At 34.6% G+C, this 19,539-nt stretch overlaps 1 protein-coding gene across 2 annotated transcripts in view; it reads right to left on the reverse strand.

Annotated features, from left to right (window-relative positions):
* Positions 1-19,539, reverse strand: part of PHF14 (PHD finger protein 14) — a 186,010-nt gene that overhangs the window by 14,717 nt on the left and 151,754 nt on the right. Inside the window, exon 18 of one of the 2 annotated variants that reach the window (XM_066354052.1) lies at positions 2,630-2,824. The exons of the other annotated variant lie outside the window; for it this stretch is intronic. Coding sequence (XP_066210149.1) covers positions 2,750-2,824 — 75 coding nt within the window. The 3' untranslated portion in view covers positions 2,630-2,749. Of the gene's footprint in view, positions 1-2,629; positions 2,825-19,539 lie in introns of those variants that run through there. 2 annotated transcript variants of the gene reach the window in all.

Genomic DNA, 19,539 nt, shown 5'->3' on the forward strand with positions numbered 1-19,539 from the left:
ATCAAAAGCATTTAAAATGTCTGCTGGTTGGCTGGTTGTCACTGTGCCTCTCATACCCAAAACCTGTTTTAGAAATTAAAGAATTAAGAGCTGAGCCTGACCAGGCAGTGGCGCAGTGGATAGAGCGTCGGATTGGGATGCAGAAGACCCAGGTTCGAGGCCCCGAGGTTGCCAGCTTGAGCGCGGGCTCATCTGGTTTGAGCAAAAGCTCACCAGCTTGGATCCAAGGTCGCTGGCTTGAGCAAGGGATTACTCGGTCTGCTGAAGGCCCATGGTCAAGGCACATATGAGAAAGCAATCAATGAACAACTAAGGTGTCGCAACGAAAAACTGATGATTGATGCTTCTCATCTCTCTCCGTTCCTGTCTGTCTGTCCCTGTCTATCCCTCTCTCTGACTCTCTCTCTGTCTCTGTAAAAAAAAAAAAAAATTAAGAGCTGAGATGACAGTACCTTAATAATTGAATAAACAGTCTACTGAAAAATATGGCCATAAGGTTACTGAAAAATCTTAGAGAAGCAGTAAGATGCTTTCATACTTGTTATTCCATCATAACTCAGTGTAAGAAAGATAAAGCAGGATTTTCATGGTTTGGATCAGGTAGAATGGTAGTTGTAGTTGTTTCACTTATTTCACTCAAGCCAGGCCAGTCTTCAGAATGAATTAAGTGTGGCTAAGAAGTTGAGGGAAAGAAATAGCTAAAGGAGAAGTAACGGGGAATGAATGACGTGTTAATAAGAAAAGGGGAGGACAGTAGACTGAAAAGAGGTTCGGTGTTAAGTATCAATATTTCAGTGATAAAATGTGATATTCAGCTGTGAGACTGCTTGGGTTTGAAGTCTTGCTCTGCCAATAACAAGCTTTGTAACCTTGGTTAACTTATTCCCCTTGTCCAAGCCTCAGATCAATCATTGGTAGAATGGGAAGGGTAACAGTTAACTATGTTATATACTACTAGGGATGGTTAGTGGCATAATGAAGTAGCATTTAGCACAGTACCTGCAAATAATAAACATAATCAGTGGCAGCTACAGCCCTGGCCAGTTGGCTCAGCAGTAGAGCCTCAGCCTGCGTGTGGAAGTCCCAGGTTTGATTCCTGGTCAGGGCACACAGGAGAAGCACCCATCTGCTTCCCCACCCCTCCTCTCTCCCTTCTCTTTCTCTCCCCCACCCACCACAGCCATGGCTCATTTGAGTAAGTTGACCAGGTGCTGAGGATGGCTCCATGGCCTCGCCTCAGGGGTAAAAAGCTCAGTTGCTGAGCAAAGGAGCAATAACCCCAGGTGGGCAGAGCATCGCCACCTAGGGGGGTTTGCTGGTGGATCCCCACCTCTCAATGAAAAAAAAGAATTATAAAAAAACCAAATATTTGGCAGCTATAATATGAATCATGTATTACTGCTTTTTTTCAAGAGTGACACTATTAAAGTAATTCCAATCTATGTAAATACAGGCATTTTAAAATACATTGATATATATTTCAAAAATAGAAAAAATAGGGGGAAAAGTGATATTGATTTGCTTATTGAAAAAGCCCTCTGCAGACGCTGACCTGACTTCTCAGACTTTTCTTTGCCTCAAAGTCTTTGCTCCTAAATTCTTGAAGGTAGTCCGGTGTGTGGGATATCATAGTTTTCCTGATATCCACTTGGGTTGCATTATTTGGGGCTTATACAGCAATGAATTTTCCATCTTGTCTAGTTGCAGTTTTGTCCATTTCAGCCCAGTGCATCAGAGCTGCCAGCTTGTCCCGCCTCACACCTTTATTGAGCTTGTCAGAAGCGAGTGATAAAACTATGGCCCCAGGGCAAGTCTGCGGATTCTATTCTCACGGGGAAGAAGTGGTATTTCTGACGTTCTCTGATAAGCCTTCCAAAGTTCTGCCTCTTATTTTAAGAAACTCTGCCTTAAATAATCAAACAAAGACATTTGTCAAAAAACATTTGGCTCTGCAAACAGAAAGTAAATTCTTCCTCCTGCTGTAGTTGGCAAGTGATAGCTTGGAAATTAGAACCAGGAAAAGAAAAATGGCTGGTTACTGAACTGATAGAGACGGAAATAAAAGAAATGTTACAAAATTCCTACGCCAAACAGACCGGTGGGGACAGTTCTTGTAGTGTCCAGGAAAAGTGCGTAGGGCCCAGCACAGTGGGTCCTTAGTAAATATTTTATGAATGAAAAGTCATGGCCCTACTTCTGCCACCGAGAATTTTAAGTTATTTCTTTTTAGCTTTTACCTGCAAACCTAGAGTTTTACATGATTTATTAGTTGATATATATTTTAAAATCAGAAAATTTCATCTCATGGTATTGGTTGATTTTAGGTGTTTTCTTGTGTTCCCTGTTCAGTTTTGACCAATGCTGGTGTTTCTTTATAAAAATAATTGGAATTCTGTTAAGGCCCTTGAGGAAGACAGCAGAGACTAGTAAAGGAGTAAAGGAGTAAAAGACTTTCAGCATATATTTTCTGGTCGCTATCTCTTAGGTTGCAGATGAGAACAAAAATTTGTCTCTATTCTCAAATTTCAGTTAAGAATTTTTAAAAAGATATTTTAATGGCCTAACTTTTATATAAAAGTTTAAATTGCTCTAACACATACAAATTTCAAATGCAAGCTCCTATTTCATTTTCAACCACTTTATTCAAAACATTTTGCAGCTTAAGATTTTACAATTTAACATTTTACAATTAGAAATTTATCTGCTACTACATAAGTTGCAAACTTTTCAAAACACTACAGAAAATCCTTTATTTCTTTGGATTTTTCTGTTCCATGCTGAGCTCCTGAGATATATTTTTTCTTTCAGCTTCATTTTCATCTTCCTGTGAAATAAATTTTAGAAAACATTAAAATATAAACTTTAGGGCATTTTATCAGCTAAACTTAATACATTTTAACTCTATTTCTCTGAAGAATTGACTATTGTGCTTCCGGTAATCCTAGGGAAAAGGCTGTAAACAAAGTGGTAAACTTATGTAACATTTAAAGATTTACAATGGGTGCTGTTTTATACTACACATTGACTAAGAGTTTCTAGGATGCGTATTTTTAAGGCATTTTATTTTATCAACTACTTAAAAATTTCTTTTGAAATCACACCTGCTACTAAAAAAATGTCCTTTTAAAGGGGTGAATCAGATATTTTTACTTCACTGTTTAATGAAAAACAATAAATTTTACTTCGGAGACACTGTGTGCTTCAAGCATGGCATTTCTGTATCATCTAGCATACTTTCTTGACAGGGCTGCCAATTTTCCAATTACTTGGGCCACCATATGTTATCTGAAGATCAGTCAGCTCTAAAATAGGAAACACGGACCTGTCAGGCCACAGAACGCCTGCAATCTTCTGCAGTTTCTATTCTAGGTGGTGGCCTCATAATTCAGAGCCGATTCCTGGGGAACATGGGGAAGAAATGAAGTGACATCAGAATGTCTGGTTCCATAGGAGCAGCGTGCTTTTGGTGCTCAGTATGAAATGGTGACCTCCAAAGTGTTCATAATGAGAGTCTGGAAGAATATTTCATCGCATTATACCTATCCCTTCAACAAAACCCAACTACAAAGCGGTCTTGCTTTTCCAATATTTCTGACTTATCAAGTAAGATCTTTCATTTTTATTAACTGAAGTAAAAAGCACTGCTTTGCTGGGTTAATTAGAATAGGAGTAGCAATTTCTTAAGCATCTCTAGACAACAGTATTAATATCAGTATCACTCTGTATCTCCGTATCTTATAAAACAAAATTCAATTCAGTACTTGTTGAGCTCTGCTTAGTACACTGACCATATCAGCAAATGCAAATCAAAGTATACATATTTGTTTTCAATGAAAAAGCACACCTCACCTGAAAACATTAAGTTGGACAAAGCTTCCTTTCTATATTTTGTTTCTAAATTCAATAGCATCTGTGATTCAGACTTTGTCAACACCAGAAAAGTAAAGAAATTATCAATATTACCAACCAACCTGAATATTATGTGGAATGCAAGGGATGGTTTTCAAATATCGTCTCGGCAATGTACATACTTTTAATATATTTCTCTAGGCATAAAAGCCACTATTTTTGTTTGATATCTTTCCAGTTATCTCTACAAAATAGAAATATTATATTTCATTGGCTCTTGAAAATCTATTAATGAACAGGTAGTTACTACTTTTAGATAAGAGTATCTAGTAATTACATTTTAATTATATCCTAATAAACACCGAATTTATTCTACACTTTCTGCTTCCTTCTTCAGGTGGGATACTGACAGAAAGTATTACATCAGCAGGTAAAGTGGCAAAAAAACTTTTATTGGGTAGCACTGAATTTGTCTGTATGTTCCTTAAGGAAGGGTTTTATCTTATAGTCGTACCATTCAAACGGCACATTTAGTATACAGGTGAAGTCCAGTAAATGTTTTCAGAGCTGTGTGAAACAGTAAAAATTGAATAAAACAAAGGTCTGCCTAAACTAATATGTAGTTTGGAAAAGAATAATATTCTTCTTTATTCAGTAGTGACACTTCTAGCTATCTTAACTTACTGGAACAGAACTAAAAACAGAAATAAGCAAAAATGTTTGAAGCAACATCAGTCAAGATAGTCGTTATCAAGCTCATATCTTGTACTATGTACAAGAATGGAGCCTTTATCATGTGGACAGTCTACTAACCTCCCCACACCAGTAAGACTTACTGGTTTAAGAAGCATGGTTATCTGGTTTTCCTAGCAACCTGTATGATGCTCTAAGTCAATATAGAAATGTAAAGACTTAATAATAACCTGAGGGGTAGGAAGTATCTATATGCTTTAGTTTCACATTTAACTAACTTTCTTAATATAATGTCAGTCCTTTTATTGTTGACTTTTTCTGAGTAATAATGCATGTCTCTCTCTCTCTTTTTTTTTTAATGCATGTCTCTTTTAACATTGCCTTCTCTTCAGAGCAGGTGCAAAAACTGTTCCACGCTTTTCTTTCTGCTGATGGTATGTCTTAAACTCTCTTGTCTTTCTATGCCTTTAAACCTCTTGTATAAGTTATAATATTCAATTATTTTCTTTCTTTATACAAGGACAGGTATGATCTAGATGTAAAAAGAACTATGGAGGGGTGGGAAAAGCATTTAACCCTAACTGCTAGAGTATAATCCATCATAACTGCTGTAGCATACATCATCAAAATAATTAAAATAACAATAATAGATTTTTATCATTATGAGCTCCAGAAAGGATTTTAGAAGTTGCTTTAGCTTTTTTATTTTGTGTTAATATGTGTTTCTAATATTGCAGGTCAGTTTTTGTAAGAAGTTTAGATGCAATTCAAGTTGAATAAAAACCTTAAAATAGCTTAGGCAGCAAATCAAGTGTCAGTGACAAATGACTATAACGGATGAAATTGCAAAGAAAGGAAGCTTTTTTTCTTTTTAAACCAAAGGCTTTCTTCACTACTGGATATTAAAGGCAGGCAAACATTTCTTCTGATACATGGCAGGGTTTTGTCACTCTTTGCTGAGAAAAGACATCTGTTTGTTTCCCAGTGAAAGACCCTTGCCACATGGATCATTTTCTTGGTGACAGCCCCGACAAGTTTGACACTTGTTCAATGAAGTGTTCTGAAGCAGTCAGCAAAAAAATGTGCCCTTTGGGGCTGCTGGAAAGTGGACAGATTACCTCTTAATGTTTACGCTTGTTAATTCATACCCCAAAACCGTGCTGATTGCAACTTGGAGATCTGCTTCTTATATGTGGAATTTCGAGAATACCCACTCATAACAGTAATACACATAACATTAAATAACAAAATATGGTTCCTTAGCATTCTTGCTCTTTTCACACCAACAGTATTGTTCTAGTGAGGACAATAATTTCTAGGCACACATGGACCATGTCACTATGGTCTAATGTTCCAGGTGACAACATGAGACTAAAAAGAGTTACTCTAACAGAGAAATAAGTAAAAATACTGCCATTTTATATGCACTAAATCCCTCTGGCCTTGAATAAAACTTGCAAGATTTTATTTAAACGTTCTTTACCTTGCACCATCAATTTGCAAGAGAGGTGCCCTTCCTTTTTCCTTATTTACAAATTTGACTTAGTGCTCATAATATAATAATCTACAGAATTGATGTCATTTAATAAAACTATCTATCCTGCTTTTCCTTACTCTTCGGAGGTAATCAACTCCAAACACATGCCAATTATTTTAGCGTCTGGAATTTTTACAGCTCAGGTAATATTTAGATTTAAATTATAGTCCACAAGTACCAATGACTGTATTTATCCTGTAGACCGCCAAGTTTGCAATGATTTCTTTTAAGGGTAGATTATTCAAAGGGATAAAGATGGCTTTATAGGTACATATATAATAAAACTGTCAAACACCAGCTTAAGCAAGTGATGAAGATTAACATCCCCAGTGATGCACACTAGCATTAACCCTTTGGTGTGACGCACTAAAAAGGACGCATCAACTCTGGTGTGTGGTGTCCCTCTCAGTAATGTCTAACCACAGTCTAGTCAGGAGAAAACATCAGATGAAAACCACAAAATAACTGAATGGTAAGGTAGTCTTCAAAAGTGTCAAGGTTGTGAAAGACAGGTGAAGCCGGGACTAGCACAGATTGGAGGAAACCGAGGGGACATGATGACTAAATGCAATATGGGATCCCAGGCCCTTACAGGACATTAGTAGGAAACCGCAAAGTTTGACTACGATCCGTGCAGCAGTTAGTAGTATCGTCTTGATGTTACTTTCCTGGTTTCAGTAATTTACTTTGGTTATAGAAGATGGTAACACAACAGGGAGCTGGATGAAGGACAAATGAGAATTATTTGTATTACTTTTGCAACTTTTCTGTAAGTCTAAAATTATTTCAAAATGAAAAGTTTTTAAGCAATGGCTACTTAATGAAAGTTTTCTAAATTTAAAGTGAATACAAAAAATGCTCAAAGATTTTATGTAAAAAAAAAACAAAAACAAAAGAACTAAAGCACCTGTAGTCCTTACACTAATAAATACAGCAAACTTAATTTTTTTGCATTCCATTGTTCTACTTAAAATTCCTTTCTTATTTTGCATGCTCATAGTGGTTATGTTGTTAATTTTTATTTTGTCTGTGCTTTCTTGTATTTTCTTATTTTTCTACTCTGCTATAGTATACTTTTACAGTCAGAAAACATAAGCTTTCTTTTGTTAATCCCTTCATAATCTGGCCATTTGAACTATTTTCAGAAATATTTAAGCCTAACAGGGGTGTATTTTACAAAGAGAATGATGTCGGTTGTTTTTACTTTACTGACAAAAGTAAGTCACAGCAGACAAAGCCACATGGTAAAAAAATGAAGCAAGAAGGTACAGTTAAACACTAATGTATTTTTATTTTCTTATGATATTTTCTTTAAATTTTAAATATTCCATTGACCAATTAGAGAAGATTACTGTATTAGATGCAAATGAAGTCAAAATCATCTGTATGCTTTAATAATGGTCCTTTTAAAAAAGGGTATATATAACTTTTGGCAAAAAAACATGTAAGCACACTTAACTTACTCTGTTGGTTATAGAACAAGAAAAGCAATATATTGTTCCAATCTGTGGTCAAAAACTTTCTTTTATTCATTTAAAACACATACCAGATCTAACTCAACTGCATTTCAGATTGTGCTTTTCTTAATAGAGAAAATGTGCCAGTGCTGCACAATGAGGAAAAATTTATCTTAATAACTGGAAAAATACTGACGATAATGAAAATGTTTTAGGCAAAATGAGCACGCTCCATGCTTCAGACTAAAATTAATTAGAGTTTTTAACGTTTTACAATTCCACCATAATTCTTTGAATAGTACATTTACTTCATAGTAATAAATACTTGGATCATTAAGTAAAGTGCAAAATGTGTGTGATGTGCTACATTTAACAACCTTTGGCCCTTTTTCCTGTTCTTCTGCATTTGGTTTTCCAATGCATTGAATAAGCAGTTGAAGAACACAATTAAATTTCCTGACTTTGCATATTTGAGATTCTTATTTCATTTAATACAAAAGGCAATTAATCTGCCATTTTACAACTGAATTCCGATTTTAGTGGGCCATGATAGATACTGAAATGAACTTACAAGAATGCTTAATTAAATTTACTGAAAAAAAGCATAAGAGGACTTTTTTTTTTCCCCTTAGGACGGAAGTTGCATATTTAATTAGAAAGTCTAGGGCTATATTGTTAAAATTAAAGTAACTAGAGAGGTTCTTAGGAAACCTAGCTCAAACACATATGCCATTAAATAGAATGAGCTATTTTATAAATACCTATCTTTTTTCTCTACTTAGTGATTTAAACAAAAGACAGCTAATCAAAGAAATCTCCCTTTGTTTAATACTACAAAATTGTATCCTTTCTTTTAATACCAAGTAAGATAGATAAAAAGGTGATAATGAATACCTAATTTCATGTATGGGAATACATGAATAATTCCATTTCATTTGCTGGACAATCACATCTCTCTCCAATTTGTGATTCTGGAACAGATCTAGGGGAGTTGGTTTGCTTTTTGAAGTCTTCAGTTCCTCCTGTTACTTTTTACTTCTTTGTGGTGGCTTTTGGTAGCATGGTAATGGGGCATTTCCAACTAAGACTTGGGATTTCCCAAGTATGATTTGGGATCAAGAGGGAATGTATCTAACCTGGGAAGAAAGACTAGAAGGATCTGCCCAGTCACCTAGAGAGGGTATATCTATAGTAAAGGAAGTGAGGGGAAGGTGAGAGTCTGGCTGAATAAGTGAGATAAAAGAAAGGAAGTAAAATGAATGATGAGTGGTGTGTTAGGGTAGATTCTTCATGAGCATAAACCCAATTCTAAAAGTGTATAATCTTCCCATAAACATGAAAAAGGGCTTTTATAATGTGATGCTTTTAGGTGCTTACGGTATATTTAAAAAATGATACTAACTTGCTTATGCTAAAATTACCATCACACTTTATTTAAGTGAATGTAGGTGTGCGACTCAATAAAACACCATCCGGACTCTTATGTGCCCATTCCCCAATATCACCATACTCTTTTTTTCTGAAGGATGAGTTTCTGTATTATGACTGTTTTATAACCCCTGAGGAGCTAACGGTCTTAGAGATAAAACAAGCAAGCAAACAAAACATTCACCCTCTTTAGTACATTTCTAATAGGGGAATAAGCATAGAAGTGTATGCTAAAACTCTACGTTAGAGGCCCCACATTGAGAAATTTTCCTTCATTTTTAACGTCTTTGATGTAAAAGATATTACCTGCTATTGAAATATTTAGATTGGTAAATTGGTGTGTAGTCAGCACTGATTATAGAAAAGGAAATTCCTCAAAGTCCATAACTGGCCAATATAAACATTTTCAAATGAAGACACTGTACAATATACATTAATAAAAGTTTGTGGTCTTATGAAGTTATAATATTTAAAGAGGTTCTTTAGAAAATATTTTGCATAAATCATGCACTATTCACTATATGTAACATTTAAAAAATACAAAATGTGTTAATATTTAAAGACAATACATATAAACTAGTTTCCACACAGGTACACAAGAGAAGAGACATTTCTAATTTACATTGTTTTATTTTTTTGCCCTAAATATACACATACAGGTTTAAATTTTTAGGAGTTTAAAAAGTTCTACCAAATTAAAGGTAAAAATAATGTCAAAAAATGTTTGTGCCCTGGCCGATGGCTCAGTGGATAGAACATCAGTAAGGTATATGGACGGCCCATGTTCGATTCCTGGTCAGGGCACATAGGAGAAGTGACCATCTGCTTCTTCCCTTCCCCTCTCTCCTCTTCCCCTCCCACAGCCAGTGACTCCAGAATGGCCCTGGGCAGATAGCTTGGCTAGCCCTAGTACGTGAGCCTCAGGCACTAAAAGTAGCTCAGTATTTGAGCATTGGCCCCACATGGGGTTGTCAAGTGGATCCCAGGCGGGGCACATGTAGGAGTCTGTCTCACTGTCTCCCCTCCTTTCACTTAAAAAAAAAGTTGTAATATATAAGATCATCAAATTATAGTTCCATCATCAAGAGGTTGCCAGGTTAAACAAAAAGAATCAGTTACTGGCCGATTAAAATTTTCAATTAAAAATCGAACTGCCTTTTGACTCAGCTATCCAACTTTTAGGAATATACCTCAAGAACACCATAGCACTGTTTCAAAAGGAGAAATGCACCCCAATGTTTATGGCAGCATTGTTCACAATAGCAAAGATCTAGAAACAGCCCAAGTGTCCATCAGTGGATGAATAGATTAAAAGGCTTTGGTTCATATATACTATGGAATACTACTCAGCCATAAGAAATGATGACATCGGATCATTTACAATAACATGGATGGACCTTGATAACATTATACTGAGTGAAATAAGTAAATCAGAAAAAACTAAGAACTATATGATTCCATACATAGGTGGGACATAAAAATGAGACTCAGAGACATGGACAAGAGTGTGGTGGTTACGGGGGTGGGGGAGGGGGTTGGGTGAGGGGAGGGGCACAAAGAAAACCAGTTAGAAGGTGACGGAAGACAATTGGACTTTGGGTGATGATGGGAATGCAGCATAATCAAATGTCAAAATAACCTAGAGATGTTTTCTTTGAACATATGTGCCCTGATTTATCAATGTCACCCCATTAAAATTAATAATAAAAAAAGGAAAAAAATTTTCAGATACATACAAGCATTGTTTATTATGACTATAGAAATTATTCAACAATAACAGCTCATTATACAAACTGGAAAATATATATAGCATGTTTTATTTATTAATATAAATGATAACCAAAGTACTGAAATTGGTAATTTTTCCAGTGATGCATACTCAATCTAATCATTAGAAATAACAGACAAACCCAAATGAGAGCTATTCTACAAAATAAATGCAAAGTACTCTTCAAGAGTGTCAAGATCATGGAAAACAAGGAGTAAGTGACTGTTACGAATTGAGAAGATATAATGGAGAAATAAAATAGAAGTTCTTGGATATGATAAGCAAAACCAGTAAAATCCAAATGAATTCTATAGTTTACTAAAGAATATTAATTGTTCTATGCTTATATAGGATGTTAACATAAGAAGAGCTATATACACTCTATGAAATTTTTCCAACTCTTTCAAGTTATCTCAACACAAAAAGTAAAACAGACAAGCAAACCAATAATCTTTGTTAGATGATTTAGAAATAAGTATACTTGGGTTTTAAATACTATAAAGTTCCTCACCAAAACAGTATGCAGAAATAATTGAAATTAAGGATAATGAGGTTTTGAAATTTCCCCTATATGAATAGATCATTACAGACTGCATACTATAAATATTTACTGCTTGCTGGTAAAACCATACATTCAGCAATACTGAGTGTTATTGACCACATGCAATTCATTGTCATATTTTGGGGACCAATGCAGTTCAAGAACTATTAGAACAGTATTCAACTGGTAAAACAGTAAGATATAAGAAAATCTGCTTCTATTATTTCATTTTATAGTACTGGGGGATAGCAGATGTTCTTACTAATACTGACATTCTATTTCAGTACCTTTATTCAGGGGTTTCAAAATAATTTCTTTTATCTGAAGGAAAAGAGATACTTTTGATTAACAAAAGAAATTTCTTCATAGAAGCAACATTTGATTTAAGACTGACTTAACTGTGTACAAGTATCAAAACAAAATGAAAATGTTAGTAAATCAAAAGCGAAAAAACCCTTTTTTTTTTTTTTGGTAACCGAACGACAGACTTGATTGTATTGATCAAATAGTCTCATTTTAGAAGAGCCTGGAAGACATTTGTCCCTTGATTCCTATTAAACACTTAATCTTTTAAAGGTGATCTTAATTCTTTAAGTAAATTCTATTCCTTGAATTCTTCCTGTTTTCCTCCCATAAAAGTTTATTGAACAATGATTGTGTGTCAGACATTGAGCAAGATGTTAGAAATAATAAAGGTGAATTAAAGTTTGCTTACAGGAGCCCATCTTCCATGTGGTAGACAGCTATGTATAAAATTTCAAGACAATGTAGAAAGTATATAATGAAGTTTATCAGGCATGTAAATGTGATAGCAATGAAAACTGAACTATAAAACAATATATAAGAAGAATTTTTTTAGTGATTAATCTATAGAGTTGGGCTATAGCACTCCAATAATATACCCTTCCACATGCTCATAGGTTAGTAATGTGAATATTTAAAACAAATACTTCTTTATCTAATGTACACTGCTCTTTTATCAAGATAACCAAAATTGAAGACTATATCTTTCGGAAATAAAATTATGTTTGGAAAGTGAATTTTTAAAACTTTACTCCCAAGTGAAGAGATTAAGTTGCATCAAATATCTCTATTTTAAATTGAATGCTATTTTCCCCACAGTGAACCCATTAATCTTTGCAGTTTTATTGGAAATTAATTGCTCATTAGACATCCAAGTAACACATCTCCTATGGCACATTAATTTTTCATGGATGATAAAAAGTTGACTTTGCTTCAAAAAAATGAAAAATAGTATTTTTAAAAATCCCACACAAAAAAAATTCTCTAATAATGTCAAAATAAACAGTGACACTCATAAACAGTGTCAAAATTAGCCACATTTCCACAGCTTAAATTTATATATTTTTGCTTAGCTACTACTTTGCTTTTTTTCTTTACAAAAAAGATAAATGATTTAAACTGTTTCTTAAACTGTTACCATGAAACCATGCGTTGATATGTTTTTAAATGGTTCAAAAGAATAAGCCATTTTGCAAGTATAAATGACTTATAAAGATCCTCTGAAAATGCATTTAACCGCTGTTTTTTACAAGTTAATTATAAGTATGAAATACTTTTCAATATTTTATAATATATGGCTATAGGACGTTGGAAAAATATTTCATACAGCGATTTTTAAAATATTCTATATGAAGAAAACATATTTAGAGAGATATATAAGCCATTTATGCAGCCCTCTCTATCGGCTATGTATCAGTGGCTGTGCTAGATGCCAAAAAAACTGTGACCTGTGAAACAGACACAGTCCCTGCCTTCTGGAGCTTGAAATCTGTGACTAAAATAGTTGATCACTCGAGTAAGTATAGAACTGCAATTATAATATGTTCAATAAAAGAAAAGTGTAGTGCTGTAAAACTTTTAATAGAAGTCTCCAAACCTGCTGGTCTTCCGATTCCTGAACAAATGGCACTAGCTCTTTCCTCCTCTGATTTTGTAAGCCTGGGGGTTTTTTTTGTTTGTTTTTTTGGGGGGAGAGGTTATATAGGTCTCAGTCGGTGAGGAGTTCTGTGATTTCATGTAGGAAACCAGCACTTCCGCCACCGGTCATATTGTTCTCTTTAACATTTATCATAATTAAATGATCATTTACTTGCTTGTTTACACATCATGTCTTTCTTCATTAGAGAATAAGCTCCCTGACAGCATTGTGCCTTGCCTCCCACCGTATCCTCAGGCACTAGTGCCTTTTCTGTCATATTATTGTCTTTCAATGAACATTTCTTCAGTCTATGAATGAATTTCCTACTATATAGAAGTATAGGGAACACATAATGGTCTTCGTATTTGTATTTACATGAATTCTATGTAATTCTCACAAGTGCCAGGCAAGATACGTATTATCATTCCCAATTCCCACGAAGAAAATCGAGGAATGGAGATATTAAGAGACTGCCCTCAGTCACATATTTAAGAGTATAAGAGCCAGGTTTCAAACTCAGCTCTGTATGGCTCCAAAGAATTCTCTTTCCAATATAACATGTGGACAGTTAGAATTACTCATGACTAATACGTTTAAGAAGCTTCACATGCCTTTCCAAAATAATTCAATTTTTGTCCAGTGGATATTGACCACATTCATTGCTCACTTATACAAAAAGGTCCTAATTCTATCTTGTAGAATTGATCCAAAAACAATCTTCAGATCCAGAGCAGTTCAACAGTGCTGCCTCCTGAAGATTATTTAGAGAATTCTAGATAAACACATCAACTGCTTCTCATTTTTCAAGCATCTTGACAATATTCAGGATTTGTTGTGTTATATTTCCTAAATCTCATGAGGATACAGGAATAGGTGAGGACAAAAAGATCACTGGGAGAATGTTACAACAATCACTCCCTGAGCAACATAAAATTCTGCCGTTACCTTAGGATGGCTGCTCTTCATTGAGTGCAGGTAAAGATGGGTCTTTCTCAATTATCTGGCAGCTACTGATACAAAAGCTTACTTTCTGAGGAAGGAAAGAAATAGCCTCTCTTTTAAAAAGAACATTCATAAGGCCCATGAAGGACTCTTGAGAATGTTAAGAGTTCAAACTCAAGGATCTTAAAAAGAAATCTTAGTATATTGTTCAATCATATAAAATTTGAACAATGCAATAGTGAACAAATATAAATTTAAATTTATAAAAATGAGAAAAAAGAATGATTTTATAGCCACATTATGTGGCAATCTTACTGTTAAATAAAAAATGTTAAAGTTTAGAAAGTGTTAATTTTCATAAAATATTCATAAATTACCCAGGAAATATAAAAATTACCCACAAAATATCATAAATTACCCAGGAAATCTCTATTGTATGATGAGAGGGTTTTAAAAAATTATTATCCTTTTCTTGTTTTTTAAATTACTGGTGTATAGTTTGGTGCAGACAGAAAATAAATAAACAGAATATAGTTTGTTCATTTAATTTGATCTTCAAATAGAATACTGGTTGGACAAAAGTAGTTTACAGTTATGAGTACAGGGAAACACAGTTTATTCTTGTGTTATTTTTTATTAATTAGTGTATTATTTACTTGCATTACAACTGTAAAACCACTTTTTCCCATTCTCGGATAACCTTTATTCGTACTCTATATTTCACCACAGTTTGAAATGACTTGTTAATATATTCAATACAAAAGAATAATAAAACAGGAATATAACAGCAACAGCAGGCATTTGAGACTGAGAGCGTTTTGATTTTGTTCCCTCTGAGAGCAGGTTGCCCGAGTGATTGCCAGGACTTAATACACAATTAGTAGACCCCATAATTATTTTGTGTCATGTTTCACATGTACCACAAGCAGCACACTAAATACGTTATAATATTTGATTTCTGAAAATCTGTATGGGAAACTCAGTAACATTCTTAAGAAAAAATGTAGGCTCTTAACACAAAATAAATCTATATGCCTTATTTAAACTTTTACTTAAAATATTAATGATGTGTATGAAAGAATGAGAAAAAAGAAGGAAAACTACTGAAAAATATCCTCTTTTCCTTCTTTCTTTCCTCCATTTTTTTTCCAGTCAATAATAACCTAGTTAATACCTACTACATGTCCCAGGTTTAGGACAGAAAAAGGAACAAACAGAGCTGATCCCTACTCGCGAGAATGTTATACACTTGAAATGTGAAGGTGTGTTCAATGTATGCCTCCTACTTCTTTATAGCTAGTCAACAGCTAGTCTCTGTTTTCTCAGAAAATCGAATCATTTGTTATGAAGTGTTGCAAACCTGAGAATCATAACCATAACTGATCACACTTAATGAGGCTTCTGAATAGTCCTTCTTCATGTCCTTCTTTCCTTATTGCCTCCCTCCCTCCCTCCCTCCCTTCTTTCTTGGAAATTAATCACTCCTTGGTGTGTTTTTTATATTTTAACACTTTATATGAATGGAAACATACTCTTCTAAAACATATATTTAGGTTATACTTAATAGAACATACATGCTTTTGGCTCAAAGCTAGCTAGCATCACATGCTAGAAAGATTACTTCCTACAAAAGTCAAGGTGAAGAAAAGTATACCACTATTAGTTAATCTTGTTTTCTATATTAGAGAATAATACTAGACAAAAGAAAAGATATGAAGTATAAAATTGTAGAAGAGGTGGACCCTATTTTGTGTTTACCTGGAAACATCAAGAGAATCAGCTGAATCACTGTTACAAATAGTAAGATAATTCAATGACAGCCTTTATTGATAATACGAGGAAAACCGATGGTAGGTACAAAGAATAAAACAATATAGATTATGTAAAACTTTTAAATTCTATATATTCTTCCAATATTCTCCCTAAATTTCAAGAATGATTAACGCAAGAATACGTCCCACTATGTATATATATTTCCAAGAAGAGCAAACAGATATATTAAATAAACAATTCACATTCAAGAGATAAATCAGAAGCCAAGATAAGCTACAACACATTTCAGTGGTCTTTTCCAGACCACTCTTCTTTTATGAGCCATAAAACTTGAGAGTTAGAAGGCAGTTTACTTAGAGGGAGAGGGCCATTTGATCCATTCTTTTAACTCGCTGATTGAGAAGCCATTCTTGCTGTACATAACTGACTTCTCCAGGGTTCCACAGCTCTTTAATAATAGTAATAAGAATTCATGTCTTCTAAGTTGCTGCCTGGAACTGTCTGACATGATGAGTCAGTATGGACCATAATAAATCAGTATGATTTTAAATCAAATGTTGGCAAAAATAGAGCATGTATAAAAACGAAAAGAGTTGGTGAGGTTTGTGTATGTGCACATATGTATTCTGTGAATCTAACTGATCTTGTATTGAAAAACAGTTGAGTGACTGTCTTAGCCAAAACATTTACATGGGCACAATGGAAATGTATATATTATTGATCAATGCTATCCTATTAAATTTAATTTCAAAATAAATTTTAAAAATATATATAATTTTGTAGTATGTAAATAAATATTCTATTGTAGGAAATCTGTAAAGCCCTAGAAAATGTCAAAAAACAGAGTGTCAAAAGTCTAGATTTTTCGCCCTGGCCGGTTGGCTCAGCAGTAGAGCATCGGCCTGGCGTGCGGGGGACCCGGGTTCGATTCCCGGCCAGGGCACATAGGAGAAGCGCCCATTTGCTTCTCCACCCCCCACCCCCTCCTTCCTCTCTGTCTCTCTCTTCCCCTCCCGCAGCCAAGGCTCCATTGGAGCAAAGATGGCCTGGGTGCTGGGGATGGCTCCTTGGCCTCTGCCCCAGGCGCTAGAGTGGCTCTGGTCACAGCAGAGCGACGCCCCGGAGGGGCAGAGCATCGCCCCCTGGTGGGCAGAGCGTCGCCCCTGGTGGGCGTGCCAGGTGGACTGTCTCTCCTCGTTTCCAGCTTCAGAAAGAAAAAAAAAAAAGTCTAGATTTTTCTATGAAACAATTTGATATAATAGAATCAATTTAATATAGTTAGTAATAATAAAAAATTTAGGCTTGAAAGGTCCTGGCTGGTTGGCTCAGTGGTAGAGCATTGGCCTGGTGTGTGGATATCCTGGGTTTGATTCCCAGTTAGGGCACACAGGAGAAGTACCCATCTGTTTCTCCCCCCCTCACCCTCTTACTTCTCTGTTTTTGTCTCTTTTCTCCTCCCCTCCTGCAGCCATGGCTCGATTGGAATGAATTGGCCTTATGCTCCATGGCCTCCTCCTCAGGGGCTAAAAAATGGCTCTGGTTGCAGCGGAACAAAGGCCCCAGATGGGCAGAGCATCGCCCCCTAGTGGGCTTGACAAGTGGATCCCTGTTGGGACACATGCAGCAGACTGTCTCTACCTACCCATCCTCTCACTAAATTAAAAAAAAAAAAAATTAGGCTTAACATTTTCAAGAGCTTATTTGCCATTTTTTTATAAAAATGTTTTAATATGAAATATGCTTTTATATATTCCTTAGTTTAGTCCCTATTATAAGTTTAAAATACAGTAATGTAAAACATAAAATAGAGTAAAATAGACGAGAAACAAAAGAACTTAAAAAGCTTAGTATTTTATGACATTGATAATTTACTGTTTTAATGAAATAAGATTATGGTACTATTACATATATCTATAATACATGTTATTTTTCACATTCATTAGCATAGTTCTCAATGGTAAAATCAAAGCACATGATTATTTGATTAGAAAAATAAGTCTTTAAACAGTTTGATTAAATTAAGTGTAATAATATAAACTTATTACAAAATTGCTATGAAACTATGATAATTTCTTTAGGACAGTAATTAAAACTGGATAAAATAAAATACTTCCATAAAACATAACAAGTGAATCATCAACTTTATATTTTCATAAAAAATAATTTGGAGATGCTAAATTCTTTTCTGCTCATAGGGAAATAATTGCCTAATAGACATTTTGGAGATTTGCTTATTTTCAGTTTATTTAAGTACATAGCAGTGATAATGATACCATAGTGGTTTTTAAAATAATGTGAATTTCTCAGCTGTGAAAGCTATATGCACACAAGAATTGTTTTTCCTTCTAGATCCTCACTGTAGTAGCCAATGGAATTTTTAAAATACGAGAAAGGGAAGGAGAGCAAATGAGAACATAAGCCTACAGTAGTATAGGAATCTACCATATTCTGAGAATATCAAGGATATTGGCTGGAACCAAACAAACCAAGTTAGTTCCCCTGCTTCTGGTTTTAATAGTACCTTGGGTTCTTCTTCCCTGACTTTGATCTTATTTGTCAAGATTCTCTGGTAGACTATAAGCAGCAAGAGGACAGGGGCTATATCCCACCATAAATACCCAGTACTCCCAGCAACTATTATTGGGCCTTATACTTATAAGATGCTCAGTAAATATTTGTTAAATGAGGGCAAGAAAAGGAGCTAGAAAGAAATATACCAGTATGCTAATAATGGTAATTTCTAGAAGGGAAGTTATGACTTTCATTTTCCTTATCTATTTTTCTACTTTTTCCAAATTATGCAAGTTAATGAAAACAATGTAATTAATAGATATAAAAATGTAGTTCTTAAAGTAACCTGCCATTTAATTTCTTATTGAATATACCATAGATAAGTAGCAATATGAAAAAAAGTGATAATTAAAAGAAAAACTTCATAGTTATTTATAGAAAACATTTGTGCTAAATGAAGTTTATATACCTTATTTACAAATTACCATATCATCTTTGAAAATTATTTAAGGCATATTTTAACAAATACACCATAGTTCAATAAAATTTTATTTTTTATTGTTGGAAAAGGCAATACCAAGTCAAATCAAGAAATGTAAATCTGAAGGGCCTAATATCCAAAATATACAAAGAACTCATAAAACTCAACAACAAACAAACAAACAATCCAATAAAAAAATGGGAAGAGGACACGAACAGACACTTCTCCCAGGAAGAAGTACAAATGGCCAACAGATATATGAAAAGATGCTCATCTTCATTAGCTATTAGAGAAATGCAAATCAAAACTACAATGAGATACCATCTCGCACCTGTTACATTAGCTATTATCAATAAGACAGGTAATAGCAAGTGCTGGAGAGGCTGTGGAGAAAAAGGAACCCTCATCCACTGTTGGTGGGAATGTAAAGTAATACAACCATTATGGAAGAAAGTATGGTTGTTCCTCAAAAACCTAAAAATATAACTACCATATGACCCAGCAATCCCTCTACTGGGTATATACCCCAAACTCAAAAACATTGTTATGTAAAGACACATGCAGCCCCATGTTCATTGCAGCATTGTTCACAGTGGCCAAGACATGGAAACAACCAA

The sequence above is a fragment of the Saccopteryx leptura genome, chromosome 12, assembly GCF_036850995.1.
Source record: "Saccopteryx leptura isolate mSacLep1 chromosome 12, mSacLep1_pri_phased_curated, whole genome shotgun sequence".
Taxonomy (NCBI): domain Eukaryota; kingdom Metazoa; phylum Chordata; class Mammalia; order Chiroptera; family Emballonuridae; genus Saccopteryx; species Saccopteryx leptura.